Below are 15,012 nucleotides of genomic sequence, written 5' to 3'. Positions count from 1 at the left end.
CAGTGTGGTGGTTGTGGAGATGCTGTTCCCGATCCGGACTGACTGAGGTCTCCCAGTCAGGAAGTCCAGGATCCAGTTGCAGAGGGAGGTGTCCAGGACCAGCAGGTTCAGCTTTCCAATCAGGTGCTGGGGAATGATTGTGTTGAATGCTGAGCTGAAATCTATGAACAGCATTCGAACGTATGAGTCCTTATTGTCTAGGTGGGTGAGGGCCAGATGGAGGGTTGTGGTGATGGCATCGTCCGTTGAACGGTTTGAACGATCACGCAAACTGCAGTGGGTCTAGTGAGGGGGCAGCTGGGTCTTAATCTGCCTCATGACGAGCCTCTCGAAGCACTTCATGATGATGGGTGTAAGTGCGACGGGACAGTAGTCGTTGAGGCAGGACACTGAAGACTTCTTTGGCATGGGGATGATGGTGGTGGCCTTGAAGCACGTTGGAACGACGGCGCTGCTCAGAGAGATGTTGAAGATGTTGGTAAGAACATCTGCTAGCTGGACTGCACATCCTCTGAGCACTCTGCCAGGAATGTTGTCTGTTCCAGCAGCCTTCCGTGGGTTGACTCTACGTAGAGTTTTCCTCACATCTGCCGTGCTAAGACAGAGCACCTGGTCGTTGGGAGGAGGGGTGGACTTCCTTGCCATCACGTCGTTCTGCACTTCAAACCGAGCGTAGAAGTCGTTCAGTGCATCTGGAAGGGAGGCATCTTTGTCACAGGCAACTGATGTTGTCCTGTAGTTGGTGATGGCCTGGATGCCCTGCCACATGCGCCTGTGGATTCTCTGGGCGTGTGCGCGCTTTGCCTCTCTGATTGCCCGTGACAGTTTGGCCCTAGCTGTTCTTAGGGCTGCCTTATCGCCTGCTCTGAAGGCGGAGTCTCGGGACCTCAGCAGCGCATACACCTCCGCAGTCATCCACGGCTTCTGGTTGGAGCGTGTGGTGATGGTCTTGGGAGAAAGTGACATCATCAATGCACTTGCTGATGTAGCTGGTCACTGATGCTGTGTATTCCTCCAAGTTGGTAGAATCGCCATATGTTGCAGCCTCCCTGAACATGTGCCAGTCAGTACACTCAAAACAGTCCTGAAGAGCAGAGATGGCTCCTGCTGGCCAGGTTTTCACCTGCTTCTGAAGCGGTTTTGTGCGTCTGACGAGCGGTCTGTATGCTGGAATTAACATAACAGAGATGTGGTCTGAGTAGCCGAGCCGAGCACTGTCTTGAGATTTGCATGGTTGAAATCTCCGGCGACAATAAACAGTCCGTCGGGGTGAGCGTTCTGCAGTTCGCTCATAGCCCCATACAGTTCACAGAGCGCTTCCTTAGCGTTAGCGCTGGGGAATGTAAACTCGGTTATGCAAACAGTGCTGAATTCCCGTGGTAGATAAAAAGGTCTGCATCTAACAGTCACAAGCTCCAACAGCGATGAACAGTAACTAGAGACTAGCATAGAGTTCTTGCACCATTCGTGTTGATGTAAACACACAAGCCACCACCGCGAGTCTTACCGCGAGAGAGCTGTATTTCTGTCGGCACGAAACGAGGCGAGCCCGTCTAGCTGAATGGCGGCATCCGAACTCTGTCGCTGAGCCACGTCTCCGTGAAAACAAAGACGCAGCAGTCTCTAAACTCACGCTGCGTAGCCTGCTGGAGTCGGATATAGTCCAGTTTATTGTCCAGGGAGCAAACATTTGAGAGCAGGATAGACGGGAGAGCCGGCCGGCTAGGGTTTGTTTTAGCCTAGCATGGACCCCGCCCTCTTTCCGCGCTTCGCTCTCGCACACCGCTTACGACGTCCTCTCCCCCGGCCACCGGCATCAGGCGACGCCGAGGGCTGGAGGCCTGGTCTCCGCAGCAAGCCGAGTACGCGTAGCGCCTCCTGCAGGTCATCATGCAGTTTGGTTTTTGCATGAGTCTTATATTTCAGTTGTGTCTGGCGATGGTAGACACGAACACCGGTTGCTCCGATGTCCATGTGTTGCAAAAGTCGGGCTTTTTTAACAAAAATAGGACCATTGTGGATCCGGAGTGGCCGCTGCGTGCTACCGCGCCGCCATCTTGGATCAAATGTAGTATGATATCATGTTTACATGACTCCCGATTGTTAAAATGAGTATCAAATTAACGATAAACTTTAACAACAGAGACACACGTACGCACTACACAGGTACGCAGTTTATTTGTCGCGCTGCTGTTTTTGTTTCACGCTCTAGCAGTTAATAAACAGAACTGCATGCGTCTTGCGGAAGAACATTGTAACCGGCGCTACTTCTCTCCGTTTATGACTATGGACGAGTCACCCAGGTCCTGTGCTACTCCACAGTGGCGGCGACCCGCTGGACTAAAATAGTCCGAAAATAAACACTTATTATAGGTGTACCATGGTGATTCAGGATACTGACTCCAGTACTCACCGATATGGTTTCGGAATCAGAACAACTCTAGGTAAAAGGAAAGAAGTGTGAGACACAGCTTTGGAGCAACTTAGTTGATTCACAACACTACATAACGGGTTCTCACGCTGTGTGTGTTTCGCGCTGGATGACGGTCGTGCTGAGCGGTGCAGGTACAGAGGAGAAGTAGAAGAAGAGAAGAGGATGACACCATTTGCTAAGCGGGGATGTTTTCATTTTCACCCTTAACAGATACATTTTAAACCACAAACTACAGAGTATGTTTTGGACATTATTTAACCTTGTCAAAGACGAAGAAAATTTTTAGAATAACAACATTTCTTACTCCAAGTTTTAGGGGTTTACCTATGTCTTGCTGCTGTTTTTGGTATTGTTTGTATTGTTGTACACTGGAAGCTCCTGTCACCAAGACAAATTCCTTGTATGTGTAAGCACACTTGACAATAAAGCTGATTCTGATTCTGAAAGACGCAGTACAAGACTGTGTACTTAATGTCTTTAATGAGGGAATTAACTGTACTCCACTGAAGCATTGCAAATGAGGTAATCGAATTAAAATGATTGATAAATATAAATCTATTGGTTTAAAGTAATTTCTTATAAGTATAAAATCAACACATTCAGATTTTATTGAAACATATTCGAATTTTACATTTATGCATTTGGCAGACGCTTTTATCCAAAGCAACTTACAGTGCACTTATAGGGACAATCCCCCCAGAGCAACATGGAGTTAAGTGTCTTGCTCAAGGACACAATGGTTGTGGCTGTGGGGTTAGAATCTGTGACCTTCTGATTAACAGCCCTGTGCTTTAGCCACTACACCACCACCACTCAGTTAGTTTGCAAATGTAGGGATTGCAACTTGAGAGCTCTTTTGGCATGCTTTGTTCACCATGATTATTGATCTTTTTCTCCAGGATCATGGATAGTGTAGTTCTTCAAAAAGAATTCAGCTATTAAACACGATTTCTAAAAAATAACGTTGAAATAATGCTGACTGAAGGCTTCAACAGAAGCATATACCATCGATCAACAACATCAAAGCACATGATAGGTCTGTCTTTAATGGTTTATTAAAAATAAATTCCCCTATGGAAAAAAATTTATAGGATTATTTCTTCAGGATCCAGACTATTGAGATCTATTGCGCTACATGTAAACATGCTAATTGTAAAGGCACTTTTGTACTTTTTGGAGCTTGATAGTGCTCCTAACTTCCACGTTCAATTTCAGTTTAAGAAAAACGTTGTGCTCCACGGAAGAAAGGCATTAAAAGTCTGTAAATTATTACACATTTTTTAAAACGCGTTGTTGATGAGCACCGCGGGTCCCCTCTGACTCTCCGTACCATGTGTTTAGTATTGTGACTTGTCTTCGCTGCAGTAAACATTGCATGATCTATTTATAACATGAACGCTAGTGCAATAAAAGCATTTACACACCCCAACAAAAAAAAAAAACGAAGAAAACTGTAACTGTAAGATCATACGAATTGTGAGCATATTTACACAATTTAAGTTCCGTGATCATAGACTGAACCAGCGATTGTTGCGAAAAAACCTTTTAATTGCATAAGTTAGTTCAGATCCAGCAGTGACATACACAAACCGAGTTTCATACTCATATTCGTTTAATTTGAAATGATTAGACGTCACTTTCTGTTCGCTCGAATATTAAACCGCGTATCCAGAGTGTTTTCTGTAGACGTCCACTCAAAAGTGCGCACTTTTAAGCCTCCTGTGCGTGCCATATCTCAATCATATCATCCAGAGAAGAAGTGTTTTATGGATATGCTGCATGTTGTGGAGACACGCAGCGTGGCATGTGGAGAAGATGAATCGAGTCTCATGGAGGAAAACAATAACTCTGTGTCCACACAACAACAGCAACAACAACAACAGAGCACTGCCAAGACGAGCAGAGATGCTGAACTGAACAACACTCCTAAGGGTGAGAGACATGCTCACAGGTTCTGAATTCAAAGGTATAAAGGCAAAATAAGAGAATGAGGTTCAGCGTGTGTTTGATTTACAGCCTTCTTTTATAAGCGACAGTAAAATAATCTGACTTGATTTACAGTGGACACAAAAAGTGTTTTTGACATTACTTGTCACATCATAATGTCATTACAAAAGATCAGGGGTGTTCAAACTAGGGTTGGGGGACCCCCAGTGGACCGCAATGAGGGCAAAGAAGAAAAAGTCTTTTATAAAAAGTTTTTCTTTTGTGTGTGTGTGTATGCTTTGTGAAGCGTTCATCGGTCCATGAAAGGCGTATTTATAATATATATATATATATATATATATATATATATATATATATATATATATATATATATATATATATATATATATATGAGTATAATTAGTTTTATTATTATTTTAGCTTCAATACATTGACAAATAAAATGCATTTATTTTGATAAAATTCTGTCTTTATAGTTTTAATGCAATTTGTATGTATATAAGGGCCATATACACCAGTCAGCCACAACATTAAAACCCCCTGCCTAATATTGTGTAGGTACCCTCGTGCCACCAACATAGCATCTCAGAATAGTATTCAGAGATGATATTCTTCTCACCACAATTGTACAGAGCGGTTATCTGAGTTACTGTAGACTTGATCAGTTCTAATCAGTCTGGCCATTCTCTGTTGATCTCTCTCATCAACAAGTGTTTCATCCACAGAACTGCAGCTCACTGGATGATTTTTCTTTTTGGCACCATTTTTCTTTTTGGAGTAAATTCTAGAGAGTTTTGTGTGTGAAAATCCCAGAAATACTCAAACCAGCCCGTCTGGCACAACAATCATCCATGCGAATATCTAATCAGCCAATCATGTGACAGCAGTGCATATAATCATGCAGATGCGGGTCAGGAGCTTCAGTTAATGTTTACATCAGCCATCAGAATAGGGAAAAATTTGATGTCAGTGATTTAGACCATGGCATGATTGTTGGTGGCAGTTGGGCTGGCAGGGGGTAATAAGCACAAATCCAGCGGTTCAGAGAACAGATCACACTCAGGCTTGACATTAACAACAGCACAAGATGAGGACACGCTCTTGCGTCCTCATTTAAACACAGATGTGCAGGGCACAATTCTGAATGCAGGGATTTTAATGGATCAAATGAAATATGAATAAATGTAAGATGTGCGACCTAAAAACTTTGTTTGTGATGTGATGCAACTAAAGTGAAGCTCCTGACCCGTATCTGCATGATTTTATGCACTACTGCTGCCGCCACACGATTGACATCAGTGGATCAGATAATCGAGGGGGACCTACACAATTAATATTGTGGCAGGTGGTTTTACTGTTGCGGCTGATCGGTGTATATGGAAATATCTGCTTTTATATTTTTGTAAATGGATCCTCATATTTGGGGTCTTCAGCTAAGACTAAATGATATCAAAACAAATTCCATTCATTTTAAAGAAGCATCACTCAACCACAGTTTTCAAGCAAAACATTTCACAAGTATACAGTATGTTTACTACATTTGAAATGATCAAACAAGAGCTATAGTGTTCAAAATGAAGACAGAATGTCTGAATGCCATTTTATTATATGACTAAATCTCAGAGCAAGTGTCCCCTGCAAACAAATGATGCAAGAGCTTTTCTCAGAACTAGCTTCACTTTTCTGAGCCCTTTAAAAATGACAACTAATTTAAGCAACTGTCTTATTGATTTTTAGTGGATATATGACGTCCGCTCCTCTCTTGTTCACACAGATGTCACGGCTGGAGTCAGACGCTTGATTTGATATTTTGTTATCTAATGCAAGGGTATTTTGAAGTCAATTTTTGGGGTAGTTACCAAATCTAGCATCAATGACTGATATCATATTTCCTTTGTTTTTAGGTGGTAAGAAAGTGAAAAAAGCAAAGAAAGGCCGAAAGAAATGGTCAGCCAATAAGAAGAGAGAGAACGAGACTCCATGCACAGACAGTCTGATGGCAGAACTGCCCTTTGCAAACACAGAGATCTGGAAAGAGCTGGGCTGTGAGTGTACACGCGACACGGTTCTGACTTTAGAGACCACATGAAATCAAAATGGAAGTTTTGTTACTTTTAGTCTATTAGCTGTAAGGTCGTCTATATGCTAGTGTACTTCTAAACATTGACAAAATTCGTTTTCAGAAGATATAAGCATTTAAAATCTGCAGTCTGAAAGGTCCCAAGCAAAACCATAACATCACATAGAGCCTGATAACTTTGTCCAATCAGATGCTTTCTAGTGTACTATGTCTATGCAAGGGTCGTTCCAAACAGACTTCCCTTTAACAATCATTTAAGCAAGTAAGTTGTGAATGACCGTTATCACATTTCATCCCTCTGAAGCTCAGCACGTGTTTTCATCTGTTGGGTGACACTTCAGGGGAAGAGGGAAATTAAAATGAAATAACACCATGTATCTATGAAATCGAATGGATTTATCTGAAATTCTTGCCTGAGTGCTGAAAACGCACACACATTATAACTGAACACTGCAGACACTGTTAATTCATACGTGCACTAAATGAACAAATCTTTTATAGACATGTTTTCTTAACATGGTCAATGGTGAATCTATGAACTGATGATCATTGTCCCATGATCCAAACATCATCTGCAGCCTGAAACTGAACTTTTCATCAGATTTTAGGAGTGAACGCACTTAACTGCATAGAGAGATATAGGATGCTCCCTTGCTCCCTATTTAGTGAATGACTTAACCTCCAGTGTGCTGTCTGTCTGCACTGGTCTCAGAACAGTTATAGGAGAGCTATAGGATGCTCCCTTGCTCCCTATTTAGTGCATTACTTAACCTCCAGTGTGCTGTCTGCACTGGTCTCAGAACAGTTATAGACAGATATAGGCTGCTCCCTTGCTCCCTATTTAGTGAATGACTTAACGTCCAGTGTGCTGTCTGTCTGCACTGGTCTCAGAACAGTTATAGGAGAGCTATAGGATGCTCCCTTGCTCCCTATTTAGTGAATGACTTAACCTCCAGTGTGCTGTCTGCACTGGTCTCAGAACAGTTATAGAGAGATATAGGATGCTCCCTTGCTCCCTATTTAGTGAATGACTTAACGTCCAGTGTGCTGTCTGTCTGCACTGGTCTCAGAACAGTTATAGGAGAGCTATAGGATGCTCCCTTGCTCCCTATTTAGTGAATGACTTAACCTCCAGTGTGCTGTCTGCACTGGTCTCAGAACAGTTATAGAGAGATATAGGATGCTCCCTTGCTCCCTATTTAGTGAATGACTTAACCTCCAGTGTGCTGTCTGCACTGGTCTCAGAACAGTTATAGGAGAGCTATAGGATGCTCCCTTGTTCCTATTTAGTGAATGACTTAACCTCCAGTGTGCTGTCTGCACTGGTCTCAGAACAGTTATAGGAGAGCTATAGGATGCTCACTTGTTCGTATTTAGTGAATGACTTAACCTCCAGTGTGCTGTCTGTCTGCACTGGTCTCAGAACAGTTATAGGAGAGCTATAGGATGCTCCCTTGCTCCCTATTTAGTGAATGACTTAACCTCCAGTGTGCTGTCTGCACTGGTCTCAGAACAGCTATAGGAGAGCTATAGGATGCTCCCTATGTAGTGCATGACTTAACCTCCAGTGTGCTGTCTGTCTGCACTGGTCTCAGAACAGTTATAGAGAGATATAGGATGCTCCCTTGCTCCCTATGTAGTGCATGACTTAACCTCCAGTGTGCTGTCTGTCTGCACTGGTCTCAGAACAGTTATAGAGAGATATAGGATGCTCCCTTGCTCCCTATTTAGTGCATGACTTAACCTCCAGTGTGCTGTCTGTCTGCACTGGTCTCAGAACAGTTATAGGAGAGCTATAGGATGCTCCCTTGCTCCCTATTTAGTGCATGACTTCACCTCCAGTGTGCTGTCTGTCTGCACTGGTCTCAGAACAGTTTGATCTTATTTTCATCATAACTCCATATAAAGTCTCTGAAAGACACATTTATCAGCTTTTGGATGAATACATTTATTCTCAATGTGATAATGTACAGTAAATATAGGAATGCATTTACTAATGTTAATATGACTGTATTGAACAGTGATAAAAATATAACAACATTTATTTTAAAATGAAGTGAAATGACCCACAGATGATTTAATGTCGAAAATTATAAAAAAAAATAACTAATGTGATTTTTCAACTTTTGAGGCAATAAGGTCTAATTTTCCACGTTTTTGGACATCATGTTCATAAGCATGCTGACGTGTGAAATATGAATGGATTTTTAAATATCAAATGAAACTAGAGACGCTACTCTTTACAACCAAACAGGTTTCAGTGAAAAAACTTAGTGTTTTTTTATTTATTTTTATCTTTTGTTGGCACTGCAGCCGTTCCTTGAAATTGTCATCATGTTGTTGTGTCATGTGATTCGGTGCGGCAGAATTTAACTCTTAAATGACAGTCTAGAGTCTTGTGAACAGAATTCAGTCAGTTTAAATGAATTTAAGTGTGCCCAGTGAAGCCAAAATGCAACGTCTACACATGTAGATGAGGGGTCGCACAAGGTTAAATGAATATTCCAGGTTCAACACAAGTTAATCTCATTAATTGTGTCATCATGTTGATCACCACAAAACATTAATTCAACTCGTTCCTCCTTTTCTTTAATAAAGCACAAATGTTTGTTCTAGTGAGACACTTCCAATGGAAGTCAATGGGGTTTAATCTGTACACAATAAAATACTGTTTCAAAAGTACAGACACAAGACATGAACAATATGTGGGTTAACATGATTTTACTGTCATTAAATCACACACTGACCACATCTGTGGAAAGATATAGACAATTATACAACTTATATAACAATCAACAAACCCTAAAACCATAATAAAAGTTAACAGTAGAATTCATGCAAGTGCTTTTATAAAATTATAATCTTCACATTTCTGCCTTTAAACCTCCAAAAATTGCCCCCATTGACTTCCATTGTAAGTGACTCACTATAACACACATTTGAGCTTTTATTAAAGAAAAGGAGGAACGAGTTGAATTAATGTTTTGTGGTGATCAACATTATAACACAAATGCTGTTGATTGAGATTAACTTGTGTTGAACCCGGAATATTCCTTTAACACAAATTTTTCTTCCTTTTAGAAATTCTGTTATCAGCATAATAGTTTGGTTGGAAAAATGAATCATGAAATTCAGAATTTCGTAGTGTTTAGTGTGTCCTGTTTCACTTTAATGACAGCATGCACTAGAGCTGACATGAACAAAACCTGATGATCATGTTCTCCAGCATGATTTGAGAATGTGACAAAGAGACTATTGTGTGATTCAATGCAAACAAATAAATCTAAACATTGAAACAGAGTTAACTTTGCTTACATTTAATAGTGACCTATAAATGGTAAAGAATAGTCCAAAATTCTGTTTACTCCAAGGTTTAAATTTGATTTTGAATTCTAGATTTTCTGGACGTCTTTGAACTATAATAGTCCTGGTCTACAGTGTCATCAGCAGTTCCTTCTAGAACAAAAGCAGAACTAATGGACGCTTACCTTCTGAATCAAGCTCTCGTCCAGCTCTTATAGGCTCCTATCATCTTCCAGGTGGAGGAATCATTGTATGAAGTGCTGTAGACATTGCAGACAGAGACTGACGCTGAACTGAGGGCTGATGTTCGGTTGCCAAGCAATACGTGGATCATCCTAGTACCGCAGCTGCTGCTCTCGCATTCAAATGTCCCAGCTGGCTACACGCAATGAATTAAACATTTGTTGTGCGCTTTCACATGGCTTCTTTGCCACCCTGTGCCTTCAGAATCAATACCACTTTTCTCCCAAACAGTTGAGAAAAGCTTCTGTCCTTCAGATATGTCTGCGATTGGTTTTCTGCATTAACACTCTTAGATTTATGACTGTGATGGTTGAATGCATGTTTTTGCGTCTTCAGTCGCCAGCTCACAATCAAGCGTGAAGAAAAAGCGCAAGAGAGGCGAGAGTGGACGAGTGGAGGGTGAGGAAGATGGGGATGAAAAGAAAAAGAAGAAAAAGGAGACAGCTTGCCCAAACTACTTTGTCTCAGTGCCAATCACCAACCCAAAGGTATGACCCGCAGTAAATTCAATCGATAAATCAAGTGTTAAATCGGCAGCCCTAATAATTTGCTTTGGCTTCAGTATAGTGACAGTTTAAACACAAATTATATTTAATTTGTAAACTATTGTAAACTATTGTAATTTTTTTAATATAGTTCCACATTTTACACAGGGTCCATCATAACGTGATCATCATATTTGGGGGTCCTTGGCTTGGGTTTAGGGGATGTGTCGGGTTTAGGGGATGTGTCGGGTTTAGGGGATGTTTCGGGTTTAGGGGATATGTCGGGTTTAGGTGTTGTGTTGGGTTTAGGGGATATGTCGGGTTTAGGTGTTGTGTTGTGTTTAGGGGATATGTCGGGTTTAGGTGTTGTGTTGGGTTTAGGGGATATGTCGGGTTTAGGTGTTGTGTTGGATTTAAAGGAAGTGTTGGGTTTAGGTGTTGTGTTGGGTTTAGGGGATATGTCGGGTTTAGGTGTTGTGTTGGGTTTAGGGGTTGTGTCGGGTTTAGGTGTTGTGTTGGATTTAAAGGAAGTGTTGGGTTTAGGGGTTATGTTGGGTTTAGGGTATGTGTTGGGTTTAGGGGTTGTGTTGGGTTTAGGGGATATGTTGGGTTTAGGGGATATGTTGGGTTTAGGGGATGTGTTGGGTTTAGGGGATGTGTCGGCTTTAGGGGATATGTTGGGTTTAGGGGTTGTGTTGTGTTGGGTTTAGGGGTTGTGTTGGGTTTAGGGGTTGTGTTTGGTGTTGGGTTTAGGGTTTGTGTTGGGTTTAGGGGGTTGTGTTGGGTTTAGGGGATTTGTTGGGTTTAGGGGTTGTGTTAGGTTTAGGGGATGTGTTTGGTTTAGGGGTTGTGTTGTGTTGGGTTTAGGGGTTGTGTTGGGTTTAGGGGATGTGTTGAGTTTAGGTGTTGTGTTTGGTTTAGGGGATGTGTTGGGTTTAGGGGTTGTGTTTATGGGTTGGGTTTAGGTGTTGTGTTAGGTTTAGGGGATGTGTTGGGTTTAGGGTTGTGTTGGGTTTAGGTGTTGTGTTGGGTTTAGGGGTTGTGTTGGGTTTAGGGGTTGTGTTGTGTTGGGTTTAGGGGTTGTGTTGTGTTGGGTTTAGGTGTTGTGTTGGGTTTAGGGGTTGTGTTTGGTTTAGGGGTTGTGTTGTGTTGGGTTTAGGTGTTGTGTTGGGTTTAGGTGTTGTGTTGGGTTTAGGGGTTGTGTTAGGTTTAGGGGATGTGTTGGGTTTAGGGGTTGTGTTTATGGGTTGGGTTTAGGTGTTGTGTTAGGTTTAGGGGATGTGTTGGGTTTAGGGGTTGGGTTTAGCTGTTGTGTTGGGTTTAGGGGTTGGGTTTAGGTGTTGTGTTGGGTTTAGGTGTTGTGTTGGGTTTAGGGGTTGTGTTTGGTTTAGGGGTTGTGTTGTATTGGGTTTAGGGTTTGTGTTGGGTTTAGGGGATGTGTCGGGTTTAGGGAATTTGTTGGGTTTAGGGATTGTGTTGGGTTTAGGGGTTGTGTTGGGTTTAGGGGATGTGTTGGGTTTAGGTGTTGTGTTAGGTTTAGGGGATGTGTTGAGTTTAGGGGTTGTGTTGGGTTTAGGGGTTGGGTTTAGGTGTTGTTGGGTTTAGGGGATGTGTTGGGTATAGGTGTTGTGTTAGGTTTAGGGGATATGTTGGGTTTAGGGGATGTGTCGGGTTTAGGGGATATGTCGGGTTTAGGGGATGTGTCGGGTTTAGGGGATATGTTGGGTTTAGCGGTTGTGTTGTGTTGGGTTTAAGGATGTGTTCTGTTTAGGGGTTGTGTTGGGTTTAGGGGATGTGTTGGGTTTAGGGGTTGTGTTGGGTTTAGGGTTTGTGTTGGGTTTAGGGATTTGTTGGGTTTAGGGGTTGTGTTAGGTTTAGGGGATGTGTTTGGTTTAGGGGTTGTGTTGTTTTGGGTTTAGGGGTTGTGTTGGGTTTAGGGGTTGTGTTGGGTTTAGGGGATGTGTTGGGTTTAGGTGTTGTGTTAGGTTTAGGGGATGTGTTGGGTTTAGGGGTTGTGTTGGGTTTAGGGGTTGGGTTTAGGTGTTGTGTTAGGTTTAGGGGATGTGTTGGGTTTAGGGGTTGTGTTGGGTTTAGGGGTTGGGTTTAGGTGTTGTTAGGTTTAGGGGATATGTTGGGTTTAGGGGATATGTTGGGTTTAGGGGATGTGTTGGGTTTAGGTGTTGTGTTAGGTTTTGGGGATGTGTTGGGTTTAGGGATTGGGTTTAGGTGTTGTGTTGGGTTTAGGGGTTGGGTTTAGGGGTTGTGTTTGGTTTAGGGGTTGTGTTGTGTCGGGTTTAGGGGTTGTGTGGGTTTAGGGTTTAGGGGATGTGTTGGGTTTAGGGGTTGTGTTAGGTTTAGGGGATGTGTTGTGTTGGGTTTAAGGAATGTGTTGGGTTTAGGGGTTTTGTTGGGTTTAGGGGATGTGTTTGGTTTAGGGATTGTGTTGTGTTGGGTTTAGGGGATGTGTCGGGTTTAGGGGATGTGTTGGGTTTAGGGGTTGTGTTGGGTTTAGGGGATGTGTTGGATTTAAAGGAAGTGTTGGGTTTAGGGGTTATGTTGGGTTTAGGGTATGTGTTGGGTTTAGGGGTTGTGTCGGGTTTAGGGGATATGTTGGGTTTAGGGGATATGTTGGGTTTAGGGGATGTGTTGGGTTTAGGGGATGTGTCGGGTTTAGGGGATATGTTGGGTTTAGGGTTGTGTTTGGTGTTGGGTTTAGGGGTTGTGTTGGGTTTAGGGTTTGTGTTGGGTTTAGGGGGTTGTGTTGGGTTTAGGGGATTTGTTGGGTTTAGGGGTTGTGTTAGGTTTAGGGGATGTGTTTGGTTTAGGGGTTGTGTTGTGTTGGGTTTAGGGGTTGTGTTGGGTTTAGGGGATGTGTTGGGTTTAGGGGTTGTGTTTGGTGTTGGGTTTAGGGGTTGTGTTGGGTTTAGGGTTTGTGTTGGGTTTAGGGGGTTGTGTTGGGTTTAGGGGATTTGTTGGGTTTAGGGGATTTGTTGGGTTTAGGGGTTGTGTTAGGTTTAGGGGATGTGTTTGGTTTAGGGTTTAGGGGTTGTGTTGGGTTTAGGGGTTGTGTTGGGTTTAGGGGATGTGTTGGGTTTAGGTGTTGTGTTAGGTTTAGGGGATGTGTTTGGTTTAGGGGTTGTGTTGGGTTTAGGGGTTGGGTTTAGGTGTTGTGTTAGGTTTGGGGGATGTGTTGGGTTTAGGGGTTGTGTTGGGTTTAGGTGTTAGGTTTAGGGGATGTGTTGGGTTTAGGGGTTGGGTTTAGGTGTTGTGTTGGGTTTAGGGGTTGGGTTTAGGTGTTGTGTTTGGTTTAGGGGTTGTGTTGTGTCAGGTTTAGGGGTTGTGTCGGGTTTAGGGGATGTGTCTGGTTTAGGGGATGTGTTGGGTTTAGGGGTTGTGTTGTGTTGTGTTTAGGGGTTGTGTTAGGTTTAGGGGATGTGTTGTGTTGGGTTTAAGGAATGTGTTGGGTTTAGGGGTTTTGTTGGGTTTAGGGGATGTGTTTGGTTTAGGGGTTGTGTTGTGTTGGGTTTAGGGGATGTGTCGGGTTTAGGGGATGTGTTGGGTTTAGGGGATGTGTCGGGTTTAGGGGTTGTGTCGGGTTTAGGGGTTGTGTTGGGTTTAGGGGATGTGTTGGATTTAAGGGATGTGTTGGGTTTAGGGTATGTGTTGGGTTTAGGGGTTGTGTCGGGTTTAGGGGATATGTTGGGTTTAGGGGATGTGTTGGGTTTAGGGTATATGTCGGGTTTAGGGTATATGTCGGGTTTAGGGGATATGTTGAGTTTAGGGGTTGTGTTGTGTTGGGTTTAGGGGTTGTGTTGGGTTTAGGGGTTGTGTTGGGTTTAGGGGATGTGTTGGGTTTAGGGGTTGTGTTTGGTGTTGGGTTTAGGGGTTGTGTTGGGTTTAGGGTTTGTGTTGGGTTTAGGGGGTTGTGTTGGGTTTAGGGGTTGTGTTTGGTTTAGGGGTTGTGTTGTGTCGGGTTTTAGGGGATGTGTCGGGTTTAGGGGATGTGTGGGGTTTAGGGGATGTGTTGGGTTTAGGGGATGTGTCGGGTTGGGTTTAGGGGATGTGTTTGGTTTAGGGGTTGTGTTGGGTTTAGGGGTTGGGTTTAGGTGTTGTGTTAGGTTTAGGGTATGTGTTGGGTTTAGGGGTTGTGTTGGGTTTAGGTGTTAGGTTTAGGGGATGTGTTGGGTTTAGGGGTTGGGTTTAGGTGTTGTGTTGGGTTTAGGGGTTGGGTTTAGGTGTTGTGTTTGGTTTAGGGGTTGTGTTGTGTCGGGTTTAGGGGTTGTGTCGGGTTTAGGGGATGTGTCAGGTTTAGGGGATGTGTTGGGTTTAGGGGTTGTGTTGTGTTGTGTTTAGGGGTTGTGTTAGGTTTAGGGGATGTGTTGTGTTGGGTTTAAGGAATGTGTTGGGTTTAGGGGATGTGTTTGGTTTAGGGGTTGTGTTTGGTGTTGGGTTTAGGGGTTGTGTCGGGTTTAGGGGATGTGTCGGGTTTAGGGGATGTGTTGGGTTTAGGGGATGTGTTG

General features: G+C 43.1%; 1 protein-coding gene across 1 annotated transcript in view; it reads left to right on the top strand.

Annotated features, from left to right (window-relative positions):
- The first annotated feature begins 3,806 nt into the window (after positions 1–3,806).
- Positions 3,807–15,012, top strand: part of LOC127623674 (A-kinase anchor protein 7) — a 71,481-nt gene continuing 60,275 nt past the window's right edge. The window contains 3 exon segments of the mRNA XM_052098111.1: positions 3,807–4,366; positions 6,286–6,426; positions 10,344–10,495. Coding sequence (XP_051954071.1) covers positions 4,057–4,366; positions 6,286–6,426; positions 10,344–10,495 — 603 coding nt within the window. The 5' untranslated portion in view covers positions 3,807–4,056.

The sequence above is a fragment of the Xyrauchen texanus genome, chromosome 30 (assembly GCF_025860055.1).
Source record: "Xyrauchen texanus isolate HMW12.3.18 chromosome 30, RBS_HiC_50CHRs, whole genome shotgun sequence".
Classification (NCBI taxonomy): Eukaryota; Metazoa; Chordata; class Actinopteri; order Cypriniformes; family Catostomidae; genus Xyrauchen; species Xyrauchen texanus.
The sequence above is the reverse complement of the archived record's forward strand: the minus strand, read 5'-3'. Positions and strand labels throughout refer to the sequence as shown.